At 52.8% G+C, this 25,230-nt stretch overlaps 1 protein-coding gene across 3 annotated transcripts; it reads left to right on the top strand.

Annotated features, from left to right (window-relative positions):
- The first annotated feature begins 1,261 nt into the window (after positions 1-1,261).
- On the top strand, positions 1,262-18,883 carry AMPD2 (adenosine monophosphate deaminase 2). 3 transcript variants are annotated; one of them, XM_069090430.1, is made up of 19 exons: positions 1,262-1,584; positions 9,408-9,474; positions 9,595-9,725; positions 9,944-10,074; positions 10,463-10,531; positions 11,018-11,129; positions 11,386-11,572; positions 12,084-12,225; positions 12,453-12,542; positions 12,714-12,843; positions 13,748-13,942; positions 14,050-14,181; positions 14,652-14,815; positions 15,153-15,279; positions 15,371-15,534; positions 15,740-15,860; positions 16,874-17,047; positions 17,278-17,388; positions 17,611-18,883. In XM_069090430.1, the coding sequence occupies exons 3-19, from the start codon at positions 9,696-9,698 to the stop codon at positions 17,818-17,820; spliced, it is 2,289 nt and encodes a 762-aa protein (XP_068946531.1). In that variant the 5' UTR covers positions 1,262-1,584; positions 9,408-9,474; positions 9,595-9,695; the 3' UTR covers positions 17,821-18,883. The 3 variants fall into 3 exon arrangements, with proteins under 3 accessions (XP_068946531.1, XP_068946529.1, XP_068946530.1); XM_069090428.1 differs by lacking the exon at positions 9,408-9,474; XM_069090429.1 differs by lacking the exons at positions 1,262-1,584; positions 9,408-9,474 and adding an exon at positions 2,708-3,263.
- Positions 18,884-25,230: the final 6,347 nt, after the last annotated feature.

Genomic DNA, 25,230 nt, shown 5'->3' with positions numbered 1-25,230 from the left:
ATATATGTGTAATTTTTTTAAAAAGATGCTATCTGCATCTAGAGAAAGAACTGGTAAATAGAAGTAGTATATGGTAGCCATGGGGGGGAGGCGGGAGAGAAAAAAGGAAAAAAAGAAAAAAAGTTACATGATAACTACTATTTAAAAGGAGTAGCAAATTGCATGTGATAGATTTGCAGTTTCATGTACAATCATCTTTTTTTCTATTCTACTGTTATGAAAATGTTTGTTTTACCTTTTAAGTTCAGAATAAGATAAAACAATTAAACTAAAAAAAATAAGTTAACATAATGACCAGGACTTGAACCCAGTATCCTTTCCCCAGTGCCACAATACCCTGTTGAGGTCCCAAATTAAGCATTACTTACTTTAAGTCAGAGGTTGGCACCCTGGGGCCCATGTCTATAAAGAGAAATTGAGCTAAGGGTGGGGTCAGGGACAGGATGCCAGGGAATGGGTATTAGTTGAAAGTAGCACAACACATAGTTGGCCAGAACCTGAAAAGCTATCAGTAGGGGTGGGTGAGAAGAGGGTGGAGTTAAATTGATCTGGATACAAATTAGTGGCACAATTGGGTGTGTGTGGAGGGGCAAAAGTCTGTGGATAGTGCTCTGCAAGACTGCTGGGGTTATGGTAGGACTGGTGTGGTAAAAAGAACGCTGGAGAAAACCTGTACTCAACCACTACCTCTGACCCTTACTGGCTGCATGATTGTGGACAAGGCACTTCAACTTTAGTACCCCTCGATTTCCCCATCTGTAAAATGGGCATAGTAATAGTTGGTCTACCAATTTCACAGGGAAATTCTGATTAGAGAAAGGGGAGAGGGGGTCCTGTTCATCTTTAAGTGCTGTAGAAATGCCAGCAATTGTGAGCGCTCAAAGTCTAAAGGACCCAGCAGATGGTGGGAGGACCAGAGCCCCACTGGCCCTTGGCCTCGTCTACGGAAAACAAGGCTCCAAATGATATAATTTCAGAACCGAGAGGGGCTTTGGAGGTCATCTCTCCCAGCTCCTATTTCACGTGGCTTTTTGTGGGTTCCCAGCCACGGGGTGCAGAGCCAGACATGGCTTAATCGCAAACTGAGGCCAGAGACGGAATGTGATCAGTAGGGAAAGGAACACCCAGCGCTTCCTGCCTGCCTGCCCGCCCGCCAGCCAAGTTGCCTGCAAGCTCTAAGTACGAGAGCATCACTCTGAGAGAGGCCGCAGCCCACGTGATCACGCACCGAGGGGAGGAGGGCTAAACTGGGGGCGGGGCCAGGCGCCGGACGGATGGGGGCGGGGCCGGAGCAGGGGCAGTTTTCTGTTTTGTTTTTTTTTGGTTTTTGGCGGGGCTGGGGGTTCTCATTTGGCCTCCGCCTCTTCCCCGCCCCCAGCCCGGGATCGGAGTCCGAGTCGTTCGCAGGGCGTGGGGCGTAGGGGTAAGAGCCCGGGACGGAGCCAGTTCCGGTGCCCCAGGCCTGCGCTCCTTGCTCCCTGGGGAGCACGTGGCCGGCCCTGCCACTGACCCCTGGGGCCTGAGCAGCGGAGGCCAAGCACCTGGGCAGCCTCCCACTCGCTGCTCCTGCCAGCATGGCCGCAGGTGAGTGTGCCTCGCGGGCGAATGCTTGCCTCCCCCTGTTTTAGGCGTCCGGAAGGGGCCGCCTAGGTGGGTGCAAGGAGCACAGGACTTAGGACGCCGCCTCCTTTTTCCTCACCTGCAGATCTAGGGGTGGCGGGGGGCGGGGGAGACCTCCAGCATTAACCGGGGTGTAGAAAGGGGTCAGTCTGGGGAAGCCGAGTCCAGATTCTGACGCCAGCGCCTAGATGGAAGGGTGACCTTAGGCCAGTCACTTCACCTGTCATGTAGAAGGGCAACATGGACCAGAGCCTTTTTTGTGGCACATTCTCCTTTGGCAGCCTGGGGAAGCCTGTGGTCCCCCTTTTCCAAAGCATGCTATTTATTACAGGAGTAAAATAAAATACAAAGAATTTCGAAGGAAATAATATTTTTGGGTAGTTTTTATTGAATTTAGTTTTTGAAATATAGTTATCAAAATATTTTTTTAAATACAAGCCCTCAGACCCCAGGTTATGATCCCCTGCACTAGAAGGTCTAGTGCACACACCATGCGGTTTTTGACCTTTGCTCAGAAGGGGGGAGCTGTCTCAGTTTCCAGAGCAAAGGGCAGGTGCCTGCCTTCCCCAACCCACACACCTGAGGTAGGGAGCTCAGGATATGGACAGGTAAGAGCCACATCCCTGAAAGGAAAAGTCCTGGGGGCTGTGGGCCAGAAGGACGGACTGGGAGGCTTGCGATCTGGTTCAGCCCCAGGGTTGCTTCTAAATGTTCTTATGTTGACTTGGATAAGCCTTCAGCTCTGGGCGGCTTTTCCCTGGTTTGTGAAATTAAGTTGGACTAGATGTCCCTCCCAGTCCTAACATTCTGTGGTTCTAATTTCCCAGAATCATGTCCCTCTCAACCCCCCAAAAGGAAAAGAAAACAAATGCATCCACCCAGGAGAGGGCTTGCCTCCAGGCTGGTGCTAGGGCCAGTGGAATTTTCCCCATACTGACCCTTTCTATCTGGCCAGGAATCGCCCGTCTTGTCACCTAGGGGGAACCATCCCCTGGAGAGCTGGGGTGTCTGTGCTTTGGGGGGGCCATGACCCCGCTTGGGAAATCCCTCCCTCCCCCACCAAGCGTCCCTTCCGAAGTGAAAGGATGGAGTTCTAAGCTTGTGGACAGAGCCGACGCTCCTGGTTCTTTTCCCAGCAGGGCTTGGCCAGCCAGCTTCCCACTTTGCCCGGGCAAGGCCCCAGCTTTGCTCGGGGGGGATTGGGGTGGGGGTTAGGGATGGTGCTGTTCCTGGAGAGCTGGGCCCCGGCTTCCCCAGCCTCCCCTCCCCCGGCTCGTTTTCTCTCTTTTTCCTCCCCCCAGCTGAGACATCAGTTGCGCCATCCCAGGGGCATGGGCTGAGGGGTGGTGGTGGGAGGGAGGGAGGCTGTGCACTCTTCGGTTGCCTGGGCGACTGTAGAAATCCTGGTCTGGGCCTCTTCCGCCCGCCAGGCGAGCTGGGCTTAGCTTCCTGCATCAGTCACTCCCCTTTGGGGGCGGGCAGAGGAGAGGCGGGGCGGAGGAAGGGGTTGGATGTGGCACAGAGAGGTCCCTGTCTGCCGGCTGAGGCCCCAGCCATGGCATCCTCCTCGGCGTCAGCAGGGAAGCCCAAGGCCAGATACCCCTTTAAGAAGCGGGCCAGTCTGCAGGTAGCCAATGCCCCAGGTGAGTGCCTTGCAGCTCCTGACCAGATGGCCGGTGGCCCACCCCAGAGTGGGCATTCCCAGTGCCCAGGTGGTGATGGGGGAGGCCAGACTGGCCCTGGGGAGGGGAGAGGGGCTTTTTTGTTTGCTGGGAAAGTGGAGGAGAGCTGGTGGTGTGTTTGGTTCTGAGCCCTGTCCTGCAGGGGAACCTTCCTTTGCACCAGGATTTCTGTGTAGGACATCCTGGGATTTGTGTTTGTGCACACGCACACGTGCATCTCTCAGGCTGTGGAGGTATCCAAAGCAGCATGTAGTGTGTGAATGAATGGGGACATGCCAGTGCATTTGAGCTGCAAGGGCTTGCCATGCTGGGAGGCAGTGATGACCGGACAGCCTTGTGCCCTTCTTTCCTCCTAGCCTGTGCTTCCTTTGCCCCCCAGCTTCCATTCTGGGTCCAGAGGGGGCTTGGCAGCTGGAGGAGTATGTGCTCATTGCTTATCCTGTCTCAGGGCATGCCTGTAACCATGTCTTTGTGACCCTGGAAGGATGTTCCTGTGTGTGACCCCTGAGGGTGCCCCTGAGTCTGTGAACATACATGTGTGTGCAGAGGAGCAGGCTGCCTGCTTCCCGTACTCTTTCCTGTTCCTGCCCGGGCTGGCACCATTGCACCATTCAGGGAAGTGGCATTGCTGAGAGGCTCCTGGCCAGCCTCCCACTTTGGTGCCCACGATGCTGCGTAGTGGATATGTACGTTCACTGACAACCGTGTATTTGCTGAGGATCCCCCCTGTCCCCAACAAAGATCTGCTGACTCGTCCCATTGCTGAGTGTGCTGTCTTCTGGGATGCCTTGTGTATATAAATGCTGAGAACACCCATTGATGGTCATCATGGTGCCGACTGAGGGAGTTGGGCCCCCAAGGGTGCTCCTGCCTGTACAGCTGCTGAGTGAGCCTGGAGTGTTGGGTCGTGGCTAAAGGTGTTTCGGTCTGTGCCATTGCCAAGCAGGAATGCTCAGGTCTGTGTCCTTGCCGTGGGTGCACTGGCCCTCGGGGATGTTCAGGTCTTTGTCCTTGCTGAGGATGACTGCGCCATCACTGAGGTCGTCTGGCTCCTTGGGGGTGGGGGGCTCAATCTGTGCTCAGCTGGGAGACCTAGCCTCCAGGGGTGCTGCCCCCGGGGGTATAGGTTTGTGCCAACTCTGCCGTTACTGCTTGTGATCAGAGGGTGCAGCTCTTTCCCCACGCTGTTGTCTTTGGGAAGCTCAGGTGTAGACTGAGCTTGCTGAGTTGGCCAGGAAACCGCCCTGAAGGGCAGAGGGCTGTGGGGGCCAAAAGGCTCATCCAGGGAAGTATTGTGAGGTGGCTTAGTGCTAGGCTCATACACATTTTATCTGACTTAAGTTCTCAATGGGCAGAAGGGGCTGCCTGTGGGGTTTAAAGAGGTAGGGTTGCCTAATGAATAGCAAGCTGTCAGGATAGGTGTCAGGGTTTCTGGAGACAGCTGGGTCTTCCAGAAGGCCAGGGCTGCCATTTGCCTGCGGTACAGCTTGTATTTTGTACATTTTTTCCCAGCCTAGGGAAGAAACTTCAGTAGCTCACGTAGACTCCCAGAGATTGCCATGTGAACTGGCAATTTGCACTAATTAATAGCTACCATTTATAGTGCTTTACAAATATACTGTTTTAGGGGAGGCTACGTGGCACAATGAATAGAGCACCGGTTCTGGAGTCAGGAGGACCTGAGTTCAAGTCCGGCCTCAGACATTTAACACTTACTAGCCACATGACCTCGGGCAAGTCACTTAACCCCAATTTCCCTGCCTTCCCCCCTCCAAAAAAAAAAAAACCCAACCACCCCCCCAACCCAAAAGCAAATATACTGTTTTATTCCCACAACATTTGCTGTTATCACCCCCACTTTATGGATGGTGAAACTGAGGCAGGCCAAGTGACTTGGCCAGGGTCACACAAGTAGCAAGTATTGTAGACCAGATTTGAACCCAGGTCTTCCCAATTCCAGGCCTTCCTGGCCACCTTGAGGTGCTTGCATGCATGTCCTTTAGGCAGGAGATGGGTAGGCACTTGTTAGAATTTCTTTAGAGGTAATTCTTGTTCAAAGACAGGTTAGGCTGGATGACATTTAGTCTTCCCACTCTTGAGATTATGTGATTCTGTGAGTCATAGAGCAGCTCTGTGGTGTCGTGGAGAGAGTGTAGGATTTGGAGTCAGGAGGGCCGGAATTGGAATCTGGCCTCGGGACAGATTAGTTGTGTGTCCCGGAGTAAGTTTGTAAAATGAGGCTCTTGAAGGCTCTTCCCAGCTTCATGGCTCTGGGAATTTCTAACAACCCTGGAAGGTAGGTGCTATCCTTGTCGCCATTTTATAGTCAGGGAAACTGAGACAGGCGAAGGCTTGTGACTTGCCCAGGGTCACACCACTAGTGAGTATCTGAGGCTAGAATTGAACTCAGTTCTTTTGACTTCAGGTCCTGTGTTCTATCCACTGACTCACCTCACTATGTCTAAAGAAGGTATTCTGAGGTAAGAGTCACTTCCTGGGCTGCCAGGCTGGTCACTGCCTACTGTGCCTATGCTATGGGTAAGACCAGCCGCACTCACAACATGACACTTCTTTCTTCCAGTCTTCAAAAACAAAATGACTTTACTTTGAGAGCAGAGAAGCAATTATGTTGTCTAACAGTCACATTCAGCCAGGCTGATTCCTATAGCTTCTGTATGGGACAGTGGCCTGTTTATAGACACTTTGGGACAGCTCTATGACCCAGCAGCCCACCTTACTTTGGGGAGGTTGTCCAGCCTTCCCTGGGGCACTGGGGAGCCTGCAGACATTGCCGGATGAGAATAAAGGTGGAGGTCAAGGTGGGCCTCTGATCCATAGCCTAGAACTGAGCTTTCTAGGGATTCTTCTTGCTTCAGAGCTGCTCTGGGGTCTAAGGACACCCCATGTCCTTCAGAGGACAACAGCGGTTTTTGTAACACTTTAAGGATTTTTAAAAAGCACTTGTCTCACAAGAACACTGAAGTACAAAGTATGAGTCTTATGCATGATGAGAAAACCAAGTCCCTGGGCAGAAAATTGATTTGCTTTGGGTCACTCCGCTGCTGCGTGTGACCTAGGATTTGCATCCACTCTCCCGTACTCCCCAAGGCTGGCATTCTTTGCTTACCTTCTCATCACTGCCAGCCTTCAACAGGACCGTGAAGGGGAGACTTTTTTGATTCAGCTTCTGAGTGTGCAGAACCAGAGAGCCAGGTTCCCTGCATGGGTGCTGTTCCTGGCCTCCTTCATGACAGCCCTTGTTCCTCTCTGGGCTGCAGTGGGTTTTCCCTGGGAAAGGTACAGGCCAGAAGGCATCAGGAATGCTGCTGCCTGGTCCTCTGTCTTCAGTAAGCAAACGGTCCTTGCGGGGGGTGGCCTAGGAATGACCCCCTTCCTTCTTTGGGTTCTGGGGGGGTGTAGACTCATAGGAGCCCAGGCAGGAGAGGAGCCTCCCGGGGCCAACTCCTTTTTTCATCATAACGCACTTGACAAGTGGCCGTCCAGGCTCTGATGAAAGGCCTACGGCACAAGGCCCCTCTGTGGAGCCCAAGTCGGCACTTCGCAGTTTTCACCTATTGCTGTAGCTGCCTCCTGTGGAGCTCTTTTCTGTTGCCAGTGTTTTGGGAAGACTTCTAGGCTTGCTCCCAGCAGCTCGGTGAGTTAGGGAGAGCAAATGAATCTGAGGCCCAGAGGGGTCAAATGATTTGACCTGCCTGTTAAGTACGGAGGCTGAGCTGGAAACCAGGCCTCCTGGCTCTCAGTCCTGGTCGGGGAGGTCTTAGCACGGGGCTGCTTTTAGAGGGGAGAGTTGGGAACCCTTGGGATTCCTTGTCACTGTTATCTGCTCTCTCTGGCCTTGGCTCTCTCTCCATCCCTCTTCAATTCCAGGTAGCCTCTGTCTCTCTCCTCTCTTCTCTCTCTCTCTTTACCTCTCTACTTCTCTTTCTTCTTTCTCCTCTCCTCTTCCCTCCCCTCCTTTTCCCTCTTCTTTCTTCCTCCTCTCCCTTTTCTTTCTCTTTCTCTCTTCCCTCTCTGTCTCTTTCTGTCTTCCTCTCTCCTCTCTCTCTCTTTTTCTCTCTCCCTCTCTCTCCCCCCTCTCTCCCTCTCAACTTATCTCTCCGTTTCTCTCCCTCCCTCCCCCCTCCTCTGTCTGTCTGTCTGTTTCTCTCCCTTGCTCCCCCTCCTCTCTCTCTCTCTCTGTCTCCCTTCTCTCCGCCGTCTCTCTCTCCCTCTCTCTCCTTCCCCACTTCTCTGTCTCCTCTCTCTCCCTTTCTCTCTCTCCCCTCTCTCTTCCTCTCTCTCTCCTCTCTCTCTCTTTCTCTCTCTCTTTTTCTCTCTCTCTTCCTCTCTCTCTCCCTCTCTTTCTCTCCCTCTCCCCCCCTCTCACTGTAGCTGTGGGGCCTTCTCTGCAGGGAGCCAGAGAAGCAGCTGTGCAAGCTTTGGACTTCTAACAATAGAAGGAACGGTGGGGTGGGCTATTGTGCGTGGGCAGGTGATGGTCTCATCTCTCTGCTTTGTCCCCCTCCCAGATTCCTGAGGGAGGCTGGCCCCTGGTGTGCCAGGGCCTTGCTCACCCCTCTAGGAGGGTGTGCCGACTCTTGGGTCTGGGCCGGTGCCAGGCCACCAGACCTGGAGGGGCATCCGCTTCTCGGTAGGAGTGCCCACAGCCCCTGCTCACTCCTGGCCCCATGTCCCCACTCTTCTCCTCTTGGATGTCCTGTTCTGGCCTCTGCTTTGGCAGTCCAGGGGTTAAGGCGAGGTCCAGCTTCAGGATGCCCCTGCTTGCCCACTCAGGTGCCTCTCTCCTCCACGCCTGGACTCTCCCTGTGGCAGAGCCACAAGTCTGCTGATACACTCCTGGCCCTGTGGCCGCCCCTGCCCAGGCACCCCAGCCTTCTTCCTGCCACCCCCCACCCCCACCTCACCCCCGTCTGCAGCTGCACTTGGTATGGTCCGTGCCGGCTCCAGAGCCGTCCTCGGGGACTGACTGCAGCCTCACACGGGCGGGCGGGCAGCGGCTCCGGTGAGGGGCATACAGCCGCTGGCAGAGGCCTGGCCTGGGGCTGCCAGATCTCTGCAGGTAGGGGAGTGGATTGGGAGGGTGGCATGCCCAGGGCAGCACTGGGGGCAGGCTTTGCTCTTTGCTGGTCCCGAGAGGAGTGAGCAGGGTGGGGGGCTTCTGAGCACAGAGGGGTGGCCAGAAGAACTCTGGGGAGAGGCCCCAGGGTCCCTGGCCTGGGGCTCACACTGGCCCTTGCAGAACTCCTCCAGGCATTGTCCCCAGCGTTCCCCAGCACCAGAGCGGGGGAGCAGAGAGGCACCGAGCCAGAGTTTGGCCTGATTCGTACTTGGTCCTGGACATCTGGATGTCGGGAGGCAGGGACATGGGGGGCCCTTGAGATGAGGTGGGCGGGGGGCTTCTGGCAGCTCCCTGATGTCTGCCCCAGCCCTCCAGGGCTCCTAGGTGCCTGTCCCTCCTTGGGAGTGCTTAGCCTGAAGCAGCTCCCTGTACCTTCCCCGAACCGTGGCTGTCCGGCCCGGGGCCTCCCAGTGGCGTAGCCAGATCGTGGCTGCTCCTTCCTTGAGGGGCAGCCAACTGTGGGGTGGGGCCAGGCAGCCTCTTGGCAGCTCCAGGTCCTGGGGGAAAGGACAAGCCCCAGGGGATACAGTGAAGTTCCCGCTTCTCCCTGGCCCTGCCCCTTGTGGGCTGTGCCCTACATGGGCAGCCAGACTGTGGTTTCCCCTCCTGCTCTGCCAGCCAGTGATATTGGCCTCCCTGGCCCACTCTCACACCACACCACGGGCAGGATAGGGCTGCAGGTCCAGAACAGAGCCTGGGGTCCCACTGAGGTGGGAAGAGGGCAGCTAGAGCTCCCCCACTCTGCAGCTTCTTGGCCTCCTGCATCAAAGCCAGTGGTGATCTGAGTCCCTGCTGGGTGCTTTCACCAGTGAGGTATCAGTGGTGGGAAGCCCAGGGTAGAATGAGGGGTCAGGAGAAGGCTTCGTCTCTCTGGAAGTTCCTTGGCGTTGGGTCTGGAGGTGTGGGGTCTTTGGGTTGCTCCATGTCTAGGTCATTCTAGAATACACTTTTTCCCTTGATCTCAGGCCGTTGGCTCCCACCCCTCCTCCAGCACACAGTCCCACCTGCGGCTACCCCACTGATCCTCGGCAGGTGTGGGCCCTGGGCTCAGATGAGGGAGGTGGGCAGGGAATGAGTACCGGGGAGGGGGGGCTTCCGTCCTGCTCCTTTCCTGTTCCTTGCTGACCCTGGTCACCGTCTCTGTCTCTGCAGAGGCTCGGGGCGGGCTGGGGGGACCCCCGCTGCAATCTGCCCGCTCCCTGCCGGGCCCTCCCCCCTGCCTCAAGCACTTCCCACTCGACCTGCGCACCTCCATGGATGGCAAATGCAAGGAGATCGCTGAGGTACCCTCCCCGCGCCCATTGGTGCCCCTCCCTCGGCTGCCCCCTCCTCCCTTCCCTGATGCATGACTGCCCGCGTCCTGCTGCCCGGCCCTTTTCATCTTGGTCCTTGCCCACACAGCCCGGGCAGGGAGGAGAGTGTGCCAGGGGCTGCCCTGCTGCGGGGAGGGCAGAGCTCCTCCGTGCTCCCGCATCCTCAGGGGATGCCCCTCTCTCACCAGGAACTGTTTAGCCGCTCCTTGGCAGAGAGTGAGCTCCGGAGTGCCCCGTATGAATTCCCAGAGGAGAGCCCCATTGAGCAGCTGGAAGAGCGGCGCCAGCGGCTTGAGCGGCAGATCAGCCAGGATGTCAAGTGAGCTCTCGGCCTCCCCAGTCACAGCCCTCCTGGGGCTGACCCTGCAGGAGAGTCCCCTGTGGAGAAACCTGTGCTGCAGGCCTCATCTGTCCTTTGTCTTTTATTGAAGCTCTAATTGTGTCCTCAGAGTTGGGTTTTCCCCCTTTGTCTTATCCTTCCTTCCCTGTCTGGCTAATAATGCAGGAGGAGGGAAGGGGCTTATTCTATTCCCCACCCCTCTCATCTCCACTGGTCCCCCCACCCCCATCAGTCCCTTGCTCCCCAAAGGGAGCTGGGCCCAGGGGGTGCTCCTAGCCCTTGCTCCAGGTCATGCGCTTTCTTCCTGCTTCCAAGTCCTGGACACACTTCACAGCCTGGTCAGCTGCCTGACCTCTTTTCCCTCCAGGTTGGAACCGGACATTCTCCTTCGGGCCAAGCAAGACTTTCTGAAGACAGACAGTGATGCAGACCTACAGTGAGTGATGGGGGTAGGGAGTAGGGAGGGGAAATAACCTGTCCCCCAAATCCAGTCACCACCTTTTTGAGACTGAATTTCCCTATCTCCCCTAGGCTGGAAGTTCCCTGGCTAGGTCTGACCCCATTTGTGATTGGCCCAGGAGTTTGGAGCTGTTCCTTCTCTGACCTGGGCTAGTTTGCCCATCCTTGGGAAGCCTGGTGGCCCCCTGCTCCCAAGGCCCCAGTGTATTGCTAGACTTAGTACAGACATCTGACCAGCTTTAGCCCTAGATCAGGTCAGAACTCCTGAGTTTAGGAGATCCACCAGGCTCAGCCTCCCCCCTCCCTCCCCCTTATTATAAGCCTGTCCCCTGCCACCTCTTTCCCACTTTCTAAACAAAGCTTTGAAAAGGAATGTGAGCGGGCTAAGCCCCTGCCCTCACCCCCGCTCCTCCCTTCTCAGAGCTCTCTCTCTCCCTCTCTCTCTCTCTCTCTCTCTCTCCAGACTGTACAAAGAGCAGAGTGAGGCTCAGGGTGACCGTGGGCCCAGGGAGCGAGATGGACATCTGGAACGGGAGTTTCAGAGGGTCTCCATCTCTGGGGAGGAGAAGTGTGGGGTGAGTGTGGCCTGGAGAGTGGAGCTGCTGTAGGGTTTGGGCCTGGGGATGCCACGTTGAGAGCTCTGGGCCATGGGATTATGCCCTGTGCTTTGCCTCCAGGGCTCCAGGATCACTCTGAGGCTGGCCATCTGGAAACTCTTGAGCTGCAGAAGGAAGTCCTGGGACGAGGGGAAGGTGGGGTATAGAAATGGCACACAGGAAAAGGACATGTGATAGCGAGCCCTTCTTCCCTGTCTCTGTCCCTTGTCTGCAGGTACCATTCACTGACCTGTTGGATGCAGCTAAGAGTGTGGTACGGGCGCTGTTCATCCGGGAAAAGTACATGGCCCTGGGCCTTCAGAGTTTCTGCCCTACCACGCGACGTTTCCTGCAGCAGCTAGCTGAGAAGCCCCTGGAGACCAGGGCCTTTGAGCAGAGCCCAGAGACCCCTGTGTCTGCTGGTGTGACATTCTCTTTTGTTTCCCTTCTAGTCCTGTTCCCAGAAGAGGGGCCCCCAAGACTCCCCATCCTGACCCTGGGAATGTATTCTATGTGCTCTCCCTCCCCCACCTGCATGGTCACAGGCCTTGTGTCCGTTCTGACTTGAGCCCTCCTTCCTTCCATTCTTTTTACCTGTCCAAGCCCTGTTCAACTCTTTATGGCTGTCTGGGGCTTCCAGACTGTTCATGCCCTAGGCTCAGACAGACCTATGTGTAAAGCTAGCCTTTGGGGGAAAGATAGGGGTGGGCAGGGGTGAGGGCCACCATTCTTCCAGTGACCTTCAGGACTTAGTACCCTCTGTTCCAGGCCTTGGCATGGTGGCCCCAGGCTCCTTCAGCTGCTCCAGGTCTGGGGTTGGAGAGAAGCTCTGGGTCTCCTTCTCTAGACCCTTCTTTGGGTGAAGAAGGAGGCAGAGCTGGTGATATGTCCATGGTCCTGACCTTTGTGTCCTTTCCCACTCACACATACCAGATGCCCCGGTCCACCCCCCGGTGCTGGAACAGCACCCTTATGATCACTGTGAGCCTGCCGCCATGCCCGGGGACCTGGGCTTTGGCCTACGCATGGTCCGGGGAGTTGTCCATGTGTACCTGAAAAGAGATCCTGAGGAGCAGTAAGTGGGAAGGAAGGAGTGAGGGAGGGAAGAAGAAGAGGGGATAATCAGTGACAAATTGTGGTAGAGGAGAGGTGTCTGGGATAAATGCAGTCCCCAAGAATGGGGCAGGGAGGGGGCTCAGAGAGGGGAGAAGGGGTCCTGAGGGCAAGGTGGGCTGAGCGGAGACTGAGAGGGAGGGAGGCCATCGGAGTCGGCTCCCTCTCCTCAGCCCGGGCTCCCTGCAGGAACTCAGAGCTGGAGTTGCCATACCCCGACCTCCATGAGTTTGTAGCTGACGTCAACGTGCTAATGGCACTAATCATCAACGGTCCCATGTAAGGCCCGGAACCCCACATGGCCCCAGATCTCCTGCCATCCTTCCCGGGGATCCTCGGGCACCCCCCTGCCCCGGTTTCTGCTGCCCAGGTCACCTGCCGGCCAAACGGTGGCCTCATTGTGCCCATGCCCTCCTCCCGGGTAACCTTGTCTCCCTTACCGTTTCCCAGAAAGTCCTTCTGCTACCGTCGGCTGCAGTACCTGAGCTCCAAGTTCCAGATGCACGTCCTTCTCAATGAGATGAAGGAGCTGGCCGCCCAGAAGAAGGTGCCCCATCGAGACTTCTACAACATCAGGAAGGTCGGCTCCCCCGTCTCTCCTTCCTTAAAAAAAATATACTCCCTTGTTTTTATTGATTTTTTGTTTTCATAGCACCCTAATTTCTAAATATCTCTCTCTCTCCTCTCACCTCCCAACAATCCTTCCTTTGTTACAAGAATTAAAAGGAGAAAAAAAAAGGCAGTTCAGCAAATCTGATGAACCCTTCAGCTATGCTTGACCCTCTGTGCCATAGTCCAGAGTTCCCTACCTCTCTCTCTCTCTCAGGCCCCTTTCGTTCCCCTCTCTCTCTCTCTCCTCTTCTCCTTCCCTACCTCTCTCTCTCTCTGCTCTCCCTTTCTCTCTTTTTCCTTTCTTCCTTCCTTTTCCTTCATGTCTCTCCCTCCTGTCTCTCCTTCCTTTCTGTCTCTTTCTCCTCCTCTCCCTTCTTTCTCCCTTCTCTCTTTCTCTCTCTTCTGTCTTTCCTCTCTCTCTTCTCTCCCTCTCCATCCCCTCCATATCTCTCTCCTCTTCGCCCCCCTTTCCCTCTCTTTCTCTCTCCCTTTTCTGTCTCTCCTTTCTTCCCTCCCTCTCCCTCTCTGTCTCTCTCCTCTTCTCCCCTCTCTCTTCTCTGCTTTCTCCTCTCCCTAACTTTTCCCAAAATCCATCTGGCACACCTACCACTGATCCTTCTCCACAAAGCCCATGTGTAGCACAAGATCTGTTTCTCCTTCCCTTCTTGGAGAGGGCGATGGTTTTTCCTCCGCCGAGGCCGTCCTGTCCCATCCTGAGCGTGATTTTTGCCCTCCTGGTGTTTACCAGGAGAGATCCTGCCCTTTGAGCCCAAGGACTTTTCCAGCTAGCTGTCCTCCAAGCCTCCCCGCAACACACACACACACCCCTAACCCCACTCAGTGACCTTTCTGCATCCCTGCGGTGCCTGCAGGTGGACACACACATCCACGCCTCATCCTGTATGAACCAGAAGCACCTCCTCCGCTTCATCAAGAGAGCCATGAAGCGGCACTTGGAGGAGATTGTGCACGTGGAGCAGGGCCGGGAGCAGACGCTGCGGGAGGTCTTCCAGAGCATGAACCTCACGGCCTATGACCTGAGTGTGGACACGCTTGATGTACACGCTGTAGGTCCCAGGGCAGAGGGGGAGGGGCGCGGGCCTGGCACAGCCTGGGCTCTGGGGTCTGGGCGGAGCAGGGCTCTGAGGTCTCTCTGGCCTGGCCTGACTCCTAGGATCGCAACACCTTCCATCGATTTGACAAGTTCAACGCCAAGTACAACCCCATCGGGGAGTCCGTCCTTCGAGAGATCTTCATCAAAACAGACAATAGGGTCTCGGGGAAATACTTTGCCCACATCATCAAGGTAAGGGTGTTATTTGTGATAATAGCTCACGGTGAGGTGTGCAGAGCGTTTTACAAATACCATCTCATTCCATCCTCGAAGTGACCTCGGGAGCTAGAGGCTTTTATTACGCCCATTTTACAGAGGAGGGCACTGAGGCCGATAGCTGGCACAGCGGGCGGGTCGACGCCAGACTTGGAGTCAGCTCGGACTAGCTGTGTGACCCTAGACAGGTCCCTTGACCTTTTTATGACTTAGTTTTCTCGTCTGTACAGTGGGAATAATAACAGCATCTGCCTTCCAAGGTTGCTGTGAAGTAAAAGATCGTGCCAGTCTTAAAGGGCTGCATACACACTGGCTATCTTCATCATTATCATTATCATTGTTACTATATTTGCCTAGGGTTATCCGAGGCAGGATTCGAACTTGTATCTTCCAGCCTCCAAGCCCCATACTCTGTCTGTACTGGGCAGTGTCTGTGTCTCCCCCAGGAGGTGATGGCGGACTTGGAGGAGAGTAAGTACCAGAACGCAGAGCTGCGCCTCTCCGTGTACGGGCGCTCTCGGGACGAATGGGACAAGCTGGCGCGCTGGGCCGTGGGACATCGTGTGCATTCACCCAACGTGCGCTGGCTGGTGCAGGTGCCTCGGCTTTTGTGAGTGCCCTCCTGAATGACAGAGGAAGGGGGCGCTTAGAGGTGGTTGGGCCCCATCCCTCCGAGAAGCTTCTGTACATTCTCAGGCCCCATTTTCTCTCCCGGGGAGTGAGAATGACCATTCTGGGGCATCTATGTGGCTTGTCCAGTTCTGAGCACGTCAGGGGCTGCTGCTTGTCCTTCTGGGGTAGGGGGTGTACCCTGGACAGTTTTAAGCACGTGGTGGCAGGATCTGCCATCCACAGTTGGTCTTGGGCTTCTAGCCTGTACCACCTTGTGGCTTAAGCGTCCTAAATCTACCTCCTCTCTGATGCATTCCCCCTCTCCCTCCACTCAGTGATGTCTACCGCACCAAAGGCCAGCTGGCCAACTTCCAGGAGATGCTGGAGAATATCTTCCTGCCTCTGTTTGAGGCCACAGTGCACCCTGCCAGCCATCCGGAGCTGCATCTCTTCTTGGAGCACGTGAGTGTTTGGGGATCTATTGGGGAGGTCACCAGGGTCCCAGGAGGGGAAGTCTGACCTTCCCTCTCCCCCTCCCCATCTCTGTCCCCAGGTGGATGGCTTTGACAGTGTGGATGACGAATCCAAGCCTGAAAACCATGTGTTCAATCTGGAAAGCCCGCTGCCTGAGGCCTGGGTGGAGGAGGACAACCCTCCCTACTCCTACTACCTGTACTACACCTATGCCAACATGGCGGTCCTCAACCACCTGCGGAGGTGAGAGGGCAGGTGGGGGAGGGCCGCCCAGGCCCTCCCTTCTTGTCCCTGGTACTCCCACCCCTGCCACACTGGGAGGCCTACAGTTCAATCTCTGAACTTTTCTCCCAGTGGGAGGAGTCCTAGGGCTTTCAGGGATGAGGAACTCTGGATCCCAAGTCGGGAGGTGACTGTAACACTGATGTTATCCTGTCCTCCAACACAGGCAGCGGGGTTTTCATACCTTTGTGCTCCGGCCGCACTGTGGGGAGGCAGGCCCCATCCACCACCTGGTGTCAGCCTTCATGCTGGCTGAGAACATCTCCCACGGGCTGTTGCTTAGAAAGGTCAGTCGGATCCGAAGCCCACATCCCCCTTTTTGTCCATCCGGTATTCCTTCACTCTTCTCAGTCAATAGATGCAACAACCATTACCTCTCTCGACAACTGAGACCTCCAACTGCTATCTACCCCATCCCCAACTTTCTCGACTAGTGTCCTCAACAACCAGGACTCTTTACAGACAATACAATCAGCATCCAATACCCCTTCTCAAACAGTACCTCCAATAACTCCTGTTACCCCATGTCTAACAAATAACCGATACATCCCCCACTCTCCTTTTTCTCAGTCAATACTCCTAACCACAAATCAATATTTCTTGCTCCTCCATCCTCAATGAATACTCGGGGCATGAATGGCCCTGCTGTGACCAGCACCCTCGTTGTCACCGCAGCACTTTAATCAGCACCCCCCAGCATGCCAGTAGTGCTCTGACCCCCCTTTCTCAGCCAACAGAACTCGAACCCTTCCTAACCAATACCCCTCTCCATCATTGTTTCCCCTTTCAGCAGATGTCTTACAGTGGGTGCCCCAATCCTGTCCCTTTCCCCCCAAATCCTCCTCAGCTAAAACTCAGCTTATACTGCCCACTATGATCAACTCCCATAATCCATTCTCTGACATCATGCTCAATCAGTATTCCCAACTTCAATTTCTTCTCCCTACCAATTCTCTCAGGCTTTCCCTTTATCCAGCTAACACCCCTAGCAACAACTCACCCCCTAAAAACTCACCCCTAATATCCTGAGGAGCTGTAGCCCCCATAGACTAGACTTATATAGAACTCGAAGGTACCCCAGATTCACCTAACTCCCTCATTTTACAAATGAGGAAACTGAGGCCTGGTGAAGTGACTTTCCCAAAGTCACCCAGGTAGTAAGGGTTCAGAGGTGGGATTTGAACTGAAAACTGTGCTGTAGTCCTGCCCCAAAGCCAGTGACCTCAGCTTCCTGTCCCGCCTGCCCCGGCAGGATTGGGGCATGCAGGGGTTCCTGACACCTTCTTCCCTCTCCTCCCAGGCGCCGGTCCTGCAGTACCTGTATTACCTGGCTCAGATTGGCATTGCCATGTCCCCGCTTAGCAACAACAGCCTGTTTCTCAGCTACCACCGCAACCCGCTGCCGGAGTACTTGTCCCGGGGGCTCATGGTCTCGCTCTCCACCGATGACCCCCTGCAGTTTCATTTCACCAAGGTCAGAGCCTGGTCCACACTGGCCAGCTGGGTTACTAAGGGCTGCTGCTGCCCCCTGCTGGGAGAGAGCAGCACTGCCCCTCTGTGAGCCTCTCACACCTGGGTGCTGCAAACCCAGGGTCCTGGCTTCTGGCCGTGCCTCCCTGGGCCCCTTCTTGTGCCACTGGCGTCTGGGGGTGGGGCCTGGAGGGCAGTCTCAGGTGACTCCTAGCCAGGCTTTCTGGTCCCCAGGAGCCTCTGATGGAGGAGTATAGCATTGCCACTCAGGTGTGGAAATTGAGCTCTTGTGACATGTGTGAGCTGGCCCGAAACAGCGTCCTCATGAGTGGCTTCTCCCACAAGGTAATGGGGTGTCCCTGCCTCGGCTCTTTTGTCCCCAAGGGCCCAGGAGCCTGGGGGGGAGGGCCTGACCCTTCAAGAGAAAAGGATCAGATGCTCCCAGGAGACCCTGCACTGGGGAGTTTGGGCCTGCTTTGCTCTCCCCTCCCCTCCCTGTGGACTCTATCTATAATCAGTGACCTTACAGCCCTCCCTACCTGGTAAATCTCCACGTGTCCTTCTCAGGTGAAGAGCCACTGGCTAGGGCCCAATTACACCAAAGAGGGGCCTGAGGGCAATGACATCCGCCGCACCAACGTGCCAGACATCCGCGTGGGCTACCGCCACGAGACGCTGTGCCAGGAGCTGGCCCTCATCACGCAGGCGGTGCAGAGCGAGATGCTGGAGCCCATCCCCGAGGAGGCTGGACTCAGCATGAGCCCAGGGCCTCACTGAGCCGGCGGGAGGCCTGCCGCCTCGCTGTGCCCTTCTCACATACCTCCTCTGTCCTGCCCTCTCCACCTGCCTCTGTCTTTCTGCCCTCTCTGCTGGACTTTGCCCTCACATGTCTCCGCTTCTCTGCATGTCTCTGCTTGTCTCTGTGCTCTGGTCTGGGCTGCAAGTAGTAGGAGGGGATTGTTGGTCCAGAGACCCTGCTCCTGACTTCTTTTTGACTCTGAATCACATGTGTCATAATGCATCAGGGCTGGGCCCTGGCACTGCCTTTGTAGTGGCTGGGCTTCACGGGCAGCCTGAGTGGTAGCTCCTCCCTTCCACCCATCCCTCCAAGGCGTGATATGTTGGGAGGATGCCCCTGTCCCTGGGGCACTGTGCCCGTCTAATGCCTGGGGAGCTGGTTTTTTAGAGCTTCTCAGCTATGTGGAACAGGAGCTACTGGTCCCATGCCCACAGACACTGCCTAGGTGGGTACCCAGGTTGGCCAGGGCCTGGGCATCAGCATGGTCTTGCTTAAACATCCTGGCAGATGTGATGTCTTGTCAGACTTGCTATGGGCACTGTGGAGGAGGGCTGGAGCCTCGCTGGTTAGTAAGCCGGGCAGACTGTTTTCTCCTCAGATGGCTCTTGTTGCATGGCTCCCTTCCCTCCCGTGCCCATTCCTGACCAGGGTACACTGGAGTTGGGGGGAAGGGAGGCTGAGGACTTGGTTCTAGGAACAGGCTGGGTGCCCAGAGCCGGCATTACAGCCACTTCCATCCTTACTGCCCACACAGACAAGCTCAAGCCGAAGCTTTTTGTGCACTGTGAGGAAGGAGAGGAGAGACCCTGCCTCAGCTTAAGTATTGGGCAGCAGGGAAAACAAGGGAGGGCCCAGGCACACCCAGGCAGCCTTGGAGAGAGAGCATCCCTGGGTAGGCCCCATTCTTGCTTCTCTGCTCCCTACCCCCGTTGGTGTCTTTGTCACCGGCCAAGCTGGAACCATGTTTTTCATTGCTGTGAAATGTGAGATTTCAAACCAGTCCCTCTCCAAAGCATGAACAAATAAAGATTATTTAAGTAATGTGGTCTTTGGGGGAGGAGGAGATGGACTATGTGGGGAGTGGGGGCACAGGATCCTAGATTGGCTATTCAGTCCACCCCCCTCATTTTACAGATGAGGAAACAGGTTCAGGGACTTGCTTAGGGGTCACACAATGAGTTTGTGTCTGAGGCAGGATTTGGACCCACATTTTCCTGATGCCAGGTGCAGTCCCCTAGCTGTTACACGTTCATTACACTGAGGCCTGCCCCTTCCCTGGCTCCCTGCATGGAATCAGATGGATGGGGTTGGATTGTTAGGGACAGGGTGGGGATGGGGACAGTTTGGATTCTAGCTGGTGGGGAGCTTTCAGGATGGGGAAGGAAGAAAAGAGGGAGCTGGTAGCTTTGCTTAGTGGGGAGGGCTACAGTAAATTGATTACAACGTTGTCCTTCCTTTTCCTGCTCTGGTGATGTAATTATTTTATTGCGTAGGCCCATGAGGTGAGTAGAAATAAGCTGTCGTTTTATGATATTTGAGCCTCACAACAAACCTACTGGGTGAGCAGGGGAAGAGGCATTGAGTTGGAAACTGGAGAGAGCACTGACTTTGGAGTCAAGAAGACCTGGGTTCAAATTCTGCTTTGGTCACTTGGTAGTGTGACCTTGGACAAAGTAACCTCCATGGGGCTTCTATTTTCTGTGTGTTGGATGTCAACTAGATGGCCTCTGAGGTCCCTTTCAGTCTTTGATCTAGGAGCCTATAAGAGGCTCTCCCAAGGTCATGTACTTAACTCTTACCTGCTGTATGAATATTCTTTCCAAAGGTGACTTACCCAAAGTTACCCAGTTAGTTAATAAGCATTTCTGACTCCCAAAATTCTGTCCCACCACCAGCCCCTCTCTAGCCTCATACTGAGTTCACAGAATTCTTCCCTCACTTACCCCATTGTCCAGTAACTACTGGCCTCCAACTCAACTAAAATAAACCAACAATGGATGAAGATTTGTCAGGTCTGGTGGCCCCATCTCCCTGCTACTGCCATCTTGTCCCCCTTCCCGTCAGACTAAAGAAAGGAAGAAATAAGGTCTTATTGTGTCCTTCCCCCACCGCCATTCAGTCCATAAACAGCTTCTCAACTGTCAGAATTGATACTGAAGGTTCCCTGTACCCTTAGCCCTTTTCCCAAGCTCCACCCAGACCTTAAAGCTCATCTGCCAATCACAGTCCCTTCCCCAGGCTTTCTGCCCCAGCTGCCCCCTTTGGTTCACAGTTTCCTTCCAGCTCCTTGACAGTTTGGAAGAGAGGAGAGTGGTAAGAGAAACTTAGAGGGAAGGTAAGCAGAGCCCCACTTTGAAACAGCTCTAGGAGCTTTGGGATTCCATCAAAACCTTTGTACTCCAAGGTGGGACTGGCTAAGGACTTCATATGCAGGAGAAATCCCCCAAGGGGAATCTGGGGACTGACAAGAGTCTCGGAGCAATCCCATCACCTGAGGAGAAAGACTTTCCCTTTTATGGAACTGCTGTGAGCATCGTGTCTCCAGAGAACTTCATTCTCCAGACAAGGATGCTGTTAATCTCTTAACAAGTACTTATTAACCTAATATGTACCAAGCTCTGTGTTGGGCACTGAAAAGACGAAAGTGAAATGCTCCTTGCCTTGGAAAAATTTGCATTCTGTCCTGGCACTAAGGTTTATAGAACTTTCCCTCAGCCCTGTTATTAAAGCAGTGTATTCTTTTTCTTCCCCATTTTTCATATGTGGAAACTGATGTTCAGGTTATATCGCTTAGAAGCCTAACTTTCACTCATTTTACAAATGAGGAAGGGGTAAATGACCTGACCAACGTTACCTAGATAATGGGGGGGGCAAGGCTGGAGTTTGAACTAAAGTCCTCTTACATTCTTTCCTCTATACCAAGCTAGCTGATTAGATTTGCTAGTGAGGGAGGGGGTAGTCCCTCTTAATCTTAAAAGCAGAATGTGCGTCTCATAGGTGCTGCTTGGGAACTTCCCCCTTTATCAGCCCTCAGTTTCCTTTAAGGGAGTATTTTTTTATGCACTAGAATAATGAAAAAGAACTTGGATTTAAATAGGACAAATTAAAATGCAGAAATCCCAATTCCTAGTTGCAGACTAGATCTAGAAGACCCTGAAGGGCTCTGACAGAGGAGTTTGGAAGAATGTGGGAAGATGCTTTCCCAAACCCTTTCTGTAGACACTTGCTTTCCCTAGAGACTTCTTTCTCCAGCCCCTGCAGTAACAAGGCTACCGAGGATGTCCATCCATAATTCTGTGTGTCCAGTATAGCCTGGTTCCTTTATGGCATCTTCCACCTTTGTGTCTCCCTCCTTCTGGAGTCCTCAATGTGATGTGGTCTGGGAAGTTCAGTTACTGAGTTCAGATGCTCACGTCCTCCTGGGCTCCAGATCAGGCACAGGGAATTAGGATTTAGCACTCAGTAAGATTGGGCAGTTAGGTGGTGCCAGAGTGCCAGGCCTGGAGTCAAGAAGGCTCCTCTCCCCAGTTCAAATGTGACCCCAGACGCTTAATAGCTGTGTGACCCTGGGCAAGTCACTTAACCCTGTTTGCCTCAGTTTCCTCATCTATAAAATGAGCTGGAGGAGGAAGTGGCAAACCGTTCAAGGATCTATGCCAGGAAAACCCCAAATGGGATTGTGAAGAGAAACAGAACTGAAAAATGGCTGAACAAACATAGGGAGATGCCATGTTTGTGCCATTGCATGCTCCATGGCCAAGGAATCTGGGCTCCTTCCTGAGCTATGGCTTCTCTTTGGACCATACCTTACTGTACCTCAGCTTACTCAGCTATAAAATGGGGAGTTGGACTAGAAATGTGTAACATGCTTCAGTGGAAAGCGCCCTAGCCAGGAAGTCAGGCTAGAGGTGGGTTAATACGGCACCTGTGCCACCTTCTAGCCTTTTGACTTTGAGGAAATCCTTCTTTGAGCCTGAGCTCCCTTGTATGTAAAACTGTTGGGTTGGACTAAATGACCTTTGAGTTGGTTCTGGCTTGTAGTACTCTATGATCTTCATCATCTCCAAGGTCCCTTCCCTGAATGGCCCATGATGGAATGAAGACGACCCTTCCATTTTCCCTGTACCTTCCCAAATGAAGCACTACTAGAGGCTTGGCCTCAAGAGTCAAGACCTCTGAAGTCCTTGCTCATTGTGTGACCTTGGGCAAGTGACTACATTTTTATGGGCCTGATTTGCTTCAACTATGCTTTTCTTGCAAGAATAATGACGGCTTTGACATTTGTCTAGATTTGCAAAGCGCTTTCTTCATGACAGATCTTCAAGGTGGGTAAAGGAAGCATTGCCCCCAATTTACAGATGAGGAAGCTAAGGGTTCTGAGTTAGTTAAGTGTTTGCCCATGACCAAATGACTAGTTAGTTGCTTGATTTGAGTCTGCTGTCTCCAAAGTAATTAATAGAGTGCGATATCCAAAGCCACCCTCCCTCTCATGCATTGAAGGGATCATAGGTTTAGAATGAGGTGGGAGAAGGGGTGTTTAGAGGCCATCAGGTCTCACCTCCTTGTGGGAATGGGGTGAACTGGGTGCTTTTAATGAGGTCTGTTCATTCTGTGTACCTATGACAATAGCACACTATTGGGCCATTCGACCTGCTTGGGGGGCTACCATCTTCAGTCATCTCATCCTAATCGATATTTGGCCACTGAACCCAGATGACTGCGGAGGAGAAAGTGATTCTGGTGACTGCACAGCGCAGCCTCACTTAAATCCAACTCATTTGTATGTTGTGTCAAGGTCACTTTCCACTGGTCTTTCAGAGCTAAAACAGCCACTTCAGTGCTGAATAATAACCTGTTCCCAGATTTCCAGGAGGTTTTAGTGGCAAGAATGTCGGATTGGGAGTGAGGTGACCCGGGTTTGAATTGCTGCACGTGTGGCCTTGAGCAATGTGGGCAAATATAACATAGGACTCTCTAGACTTTCGTTTCATCACCCTTAAAATGAGAAGTTGGAAACTAAGGCAGCTAGGGGATAAAGCACTAGAGTTGAAGTCAGGAAGACCTGAGTTCAAATCCTCCTTCAGACATGTACTAGCTGTATGACCCAGAGTAAGTCACTTGACCTGTTTGGCCTCAGTTCCCTCAACTGTAAAGTAGGAATAATGACAGCATCTAGCATCAAGTCAGGTTGTTGTGAAGATAACATGACAATTTCTTTGCAAACCTCAAAAGTGCTTTGTAAATGTTCAGTCATTTCAGTTGGGTCAAACTGCCCATGACCCCTTTTAATTTTTTTTAGCAAAGTAACTGGAGTGGTTTGCCATTTTCTTCTCTAGATCATTGTACAGATGAGGAATCTGAGGCAAACTGGGTTAAGTGACTTGCCCAGGGTCACACAGTTAATGTCTGAGGTCAAATTTGAGTTCAATAAGAAGTTTTCTTGGCACTCTGCATTGTGGCGCCACCTAGCGGCCGCCAAATGTAAATGTTAGCTATTAAGTAGATCTGCCCCTTTCTTGAATGAGAAGAATTAGATTTAGTGTTAGACTATATCTGTATATAGACACACATTTTCAAATTCAAGAAAGGGACAGTAGGTAAAGGGTTTACATATATATATATACACACACATATATGTATATATGTGTATATACACACATACATATATAACATTAAGATATATATATATATATATATATATATATATATATATATATACATATATATATATGTACACACAATATTTTAAACCATTAGTAGTGATAGGAGAAACAGGAGTGATAGGAGATGAAACAAATAAGAAAAATCAGAAGATGCACACAATTTTAAAAGCTTATGAAATGTAAAATTATAGAAACCTTAGTTTTAGAAGACTTTTTAGAGGTCACAGAGATAACAATCTTGCCTGGAGTAAGAAGACCCCCCACCCCAAAGTAGTCACCTAGATTCTGCTCACATACCTCAAGTGATGGGGAGCTTACTACCTTAAGAAATAGCATATTCTGGGGCAGCTAGGGGGTGCAGTGAATAGAGCACCAGCCCTGGAGTCAGGAGGACCCGAGTTCACATCTGGCCTCAGACACTTAACACAAAACTAGCTGTGTGACCATGGGCAAGTCATTTAACCCCAATTTCCCTGCCTTCTCCCCTGCAAAAAACCCCCAACATATTCCATTCTTGGGTGGCTCTAATTATTAGTTTCTTCTTGCTGTTGTTCCTCCATTTTAAAATTTTTATTATTTATTTATTTTAAGCAATCGGGGTTAAGTAACTTGCCCAAGGTTACACGGCCAGTTATTTCTGGGTGTGGTGCTAAGTATTTGAGCCTGGATTTGATCCCCAGGTCATCCCGACACTGGAGCCGGTGATCTTACTCACTGAGCCACCTGGCCTCTCCTTGTTCCTCGATTTTTGAAGAAGAGCCATGACATGGCGGGGTGATATCTTGATTGGAGCCAGAGCTGGATTTAAGTGAGGCAGTCACACAGTCATCAGCCTCACTCTCTGTCTCCTCCAGAGTCATCAAAGTCTAGTGGCAGATCAAAAGTCAAGGTGACTGGTGACATTAAATTCTTCTGTATATTAATGGAAAACCTACTTCCTTATAAACTTTGACCTGTAGATTTTTAGGTCTGCTCTGGAAACACAGAAAAAATATTTAATCCCTTTCCATATGGTAATCCTCCAAATATTTAAAGGCAGCTTTCATATTCAAGGGCTGATAAGGATGATAGACATAAAGCTTGAAGAGGCTTTAGAGATCATCTAGGTGGTACGTACAGTGGATAGTCAGGAAGGCTGGAGTTCAAATCCGGCCTCAGACACTTACTAGCTGTGTGACCCTGGGCAAGTCACTTAACCCTGTTTGCCTTGGTTTCCTCATCTATAAAATGAGCTGGAGAAGGAAATGACAGGCCACTCCAGTGTATTTGCCCCAAATAGGGTCACAAAGAGTCAGATGCGACTGAACAACAACAAAGGATATCATCTAGCTCTCATAAAATGAGACATTTGCAAATAACTTTACAAATGTTAAGGTGGCATTTATGTGCCACATTATTATTTTCCAGGCCAAGATAAGGAAACTGAGGCCCAGAAAGAGTTAGTGATTCATCCTGGGTCACAGCTAGTAAGTTCCCAAGGCCAGGATTCCAAAACAATTCCCCTGACTCCAAATATGGTGCCCTTTCCACCATACTGCCTCTGATATCTCACATGCCTTCTGTGACATGGTAGAATCACCTTTGAGGACCAGTAGGGCCAAAAGTTTCATAATCATGCAGCCAACCTGGTGACGAGCTTCTCCAAATTTATCTGGACTTGTCCTTGAACGAGGGACATAGTTTGTCACCAGGCCTGTACTTGGAGCCTTTCCAGCTTGGCAGAAG

This window comes from Petaurus breviceps, unplaced genomic scaffold, assembly GCF_028583685.1.
Source record: "Petaurus breviceps papuanus isolate PSGF00001 unplaced genomic scaffold, PetGlider_PUasm1.0 186, whole genome shotgun sequence".
In the NCBI taxonomy this organism is placed as follows: Eukaryota; Metazoa; Chordata; class Mammalia; order Diprotodontia; family Petauridae; genus Petaurus; species Petaurus breviceps.
The sequence above is the reverse complement of the archived record's forward strand: the minus strand, read 5'-3'. Positions and strand labels throughout refer to the sequence as shown.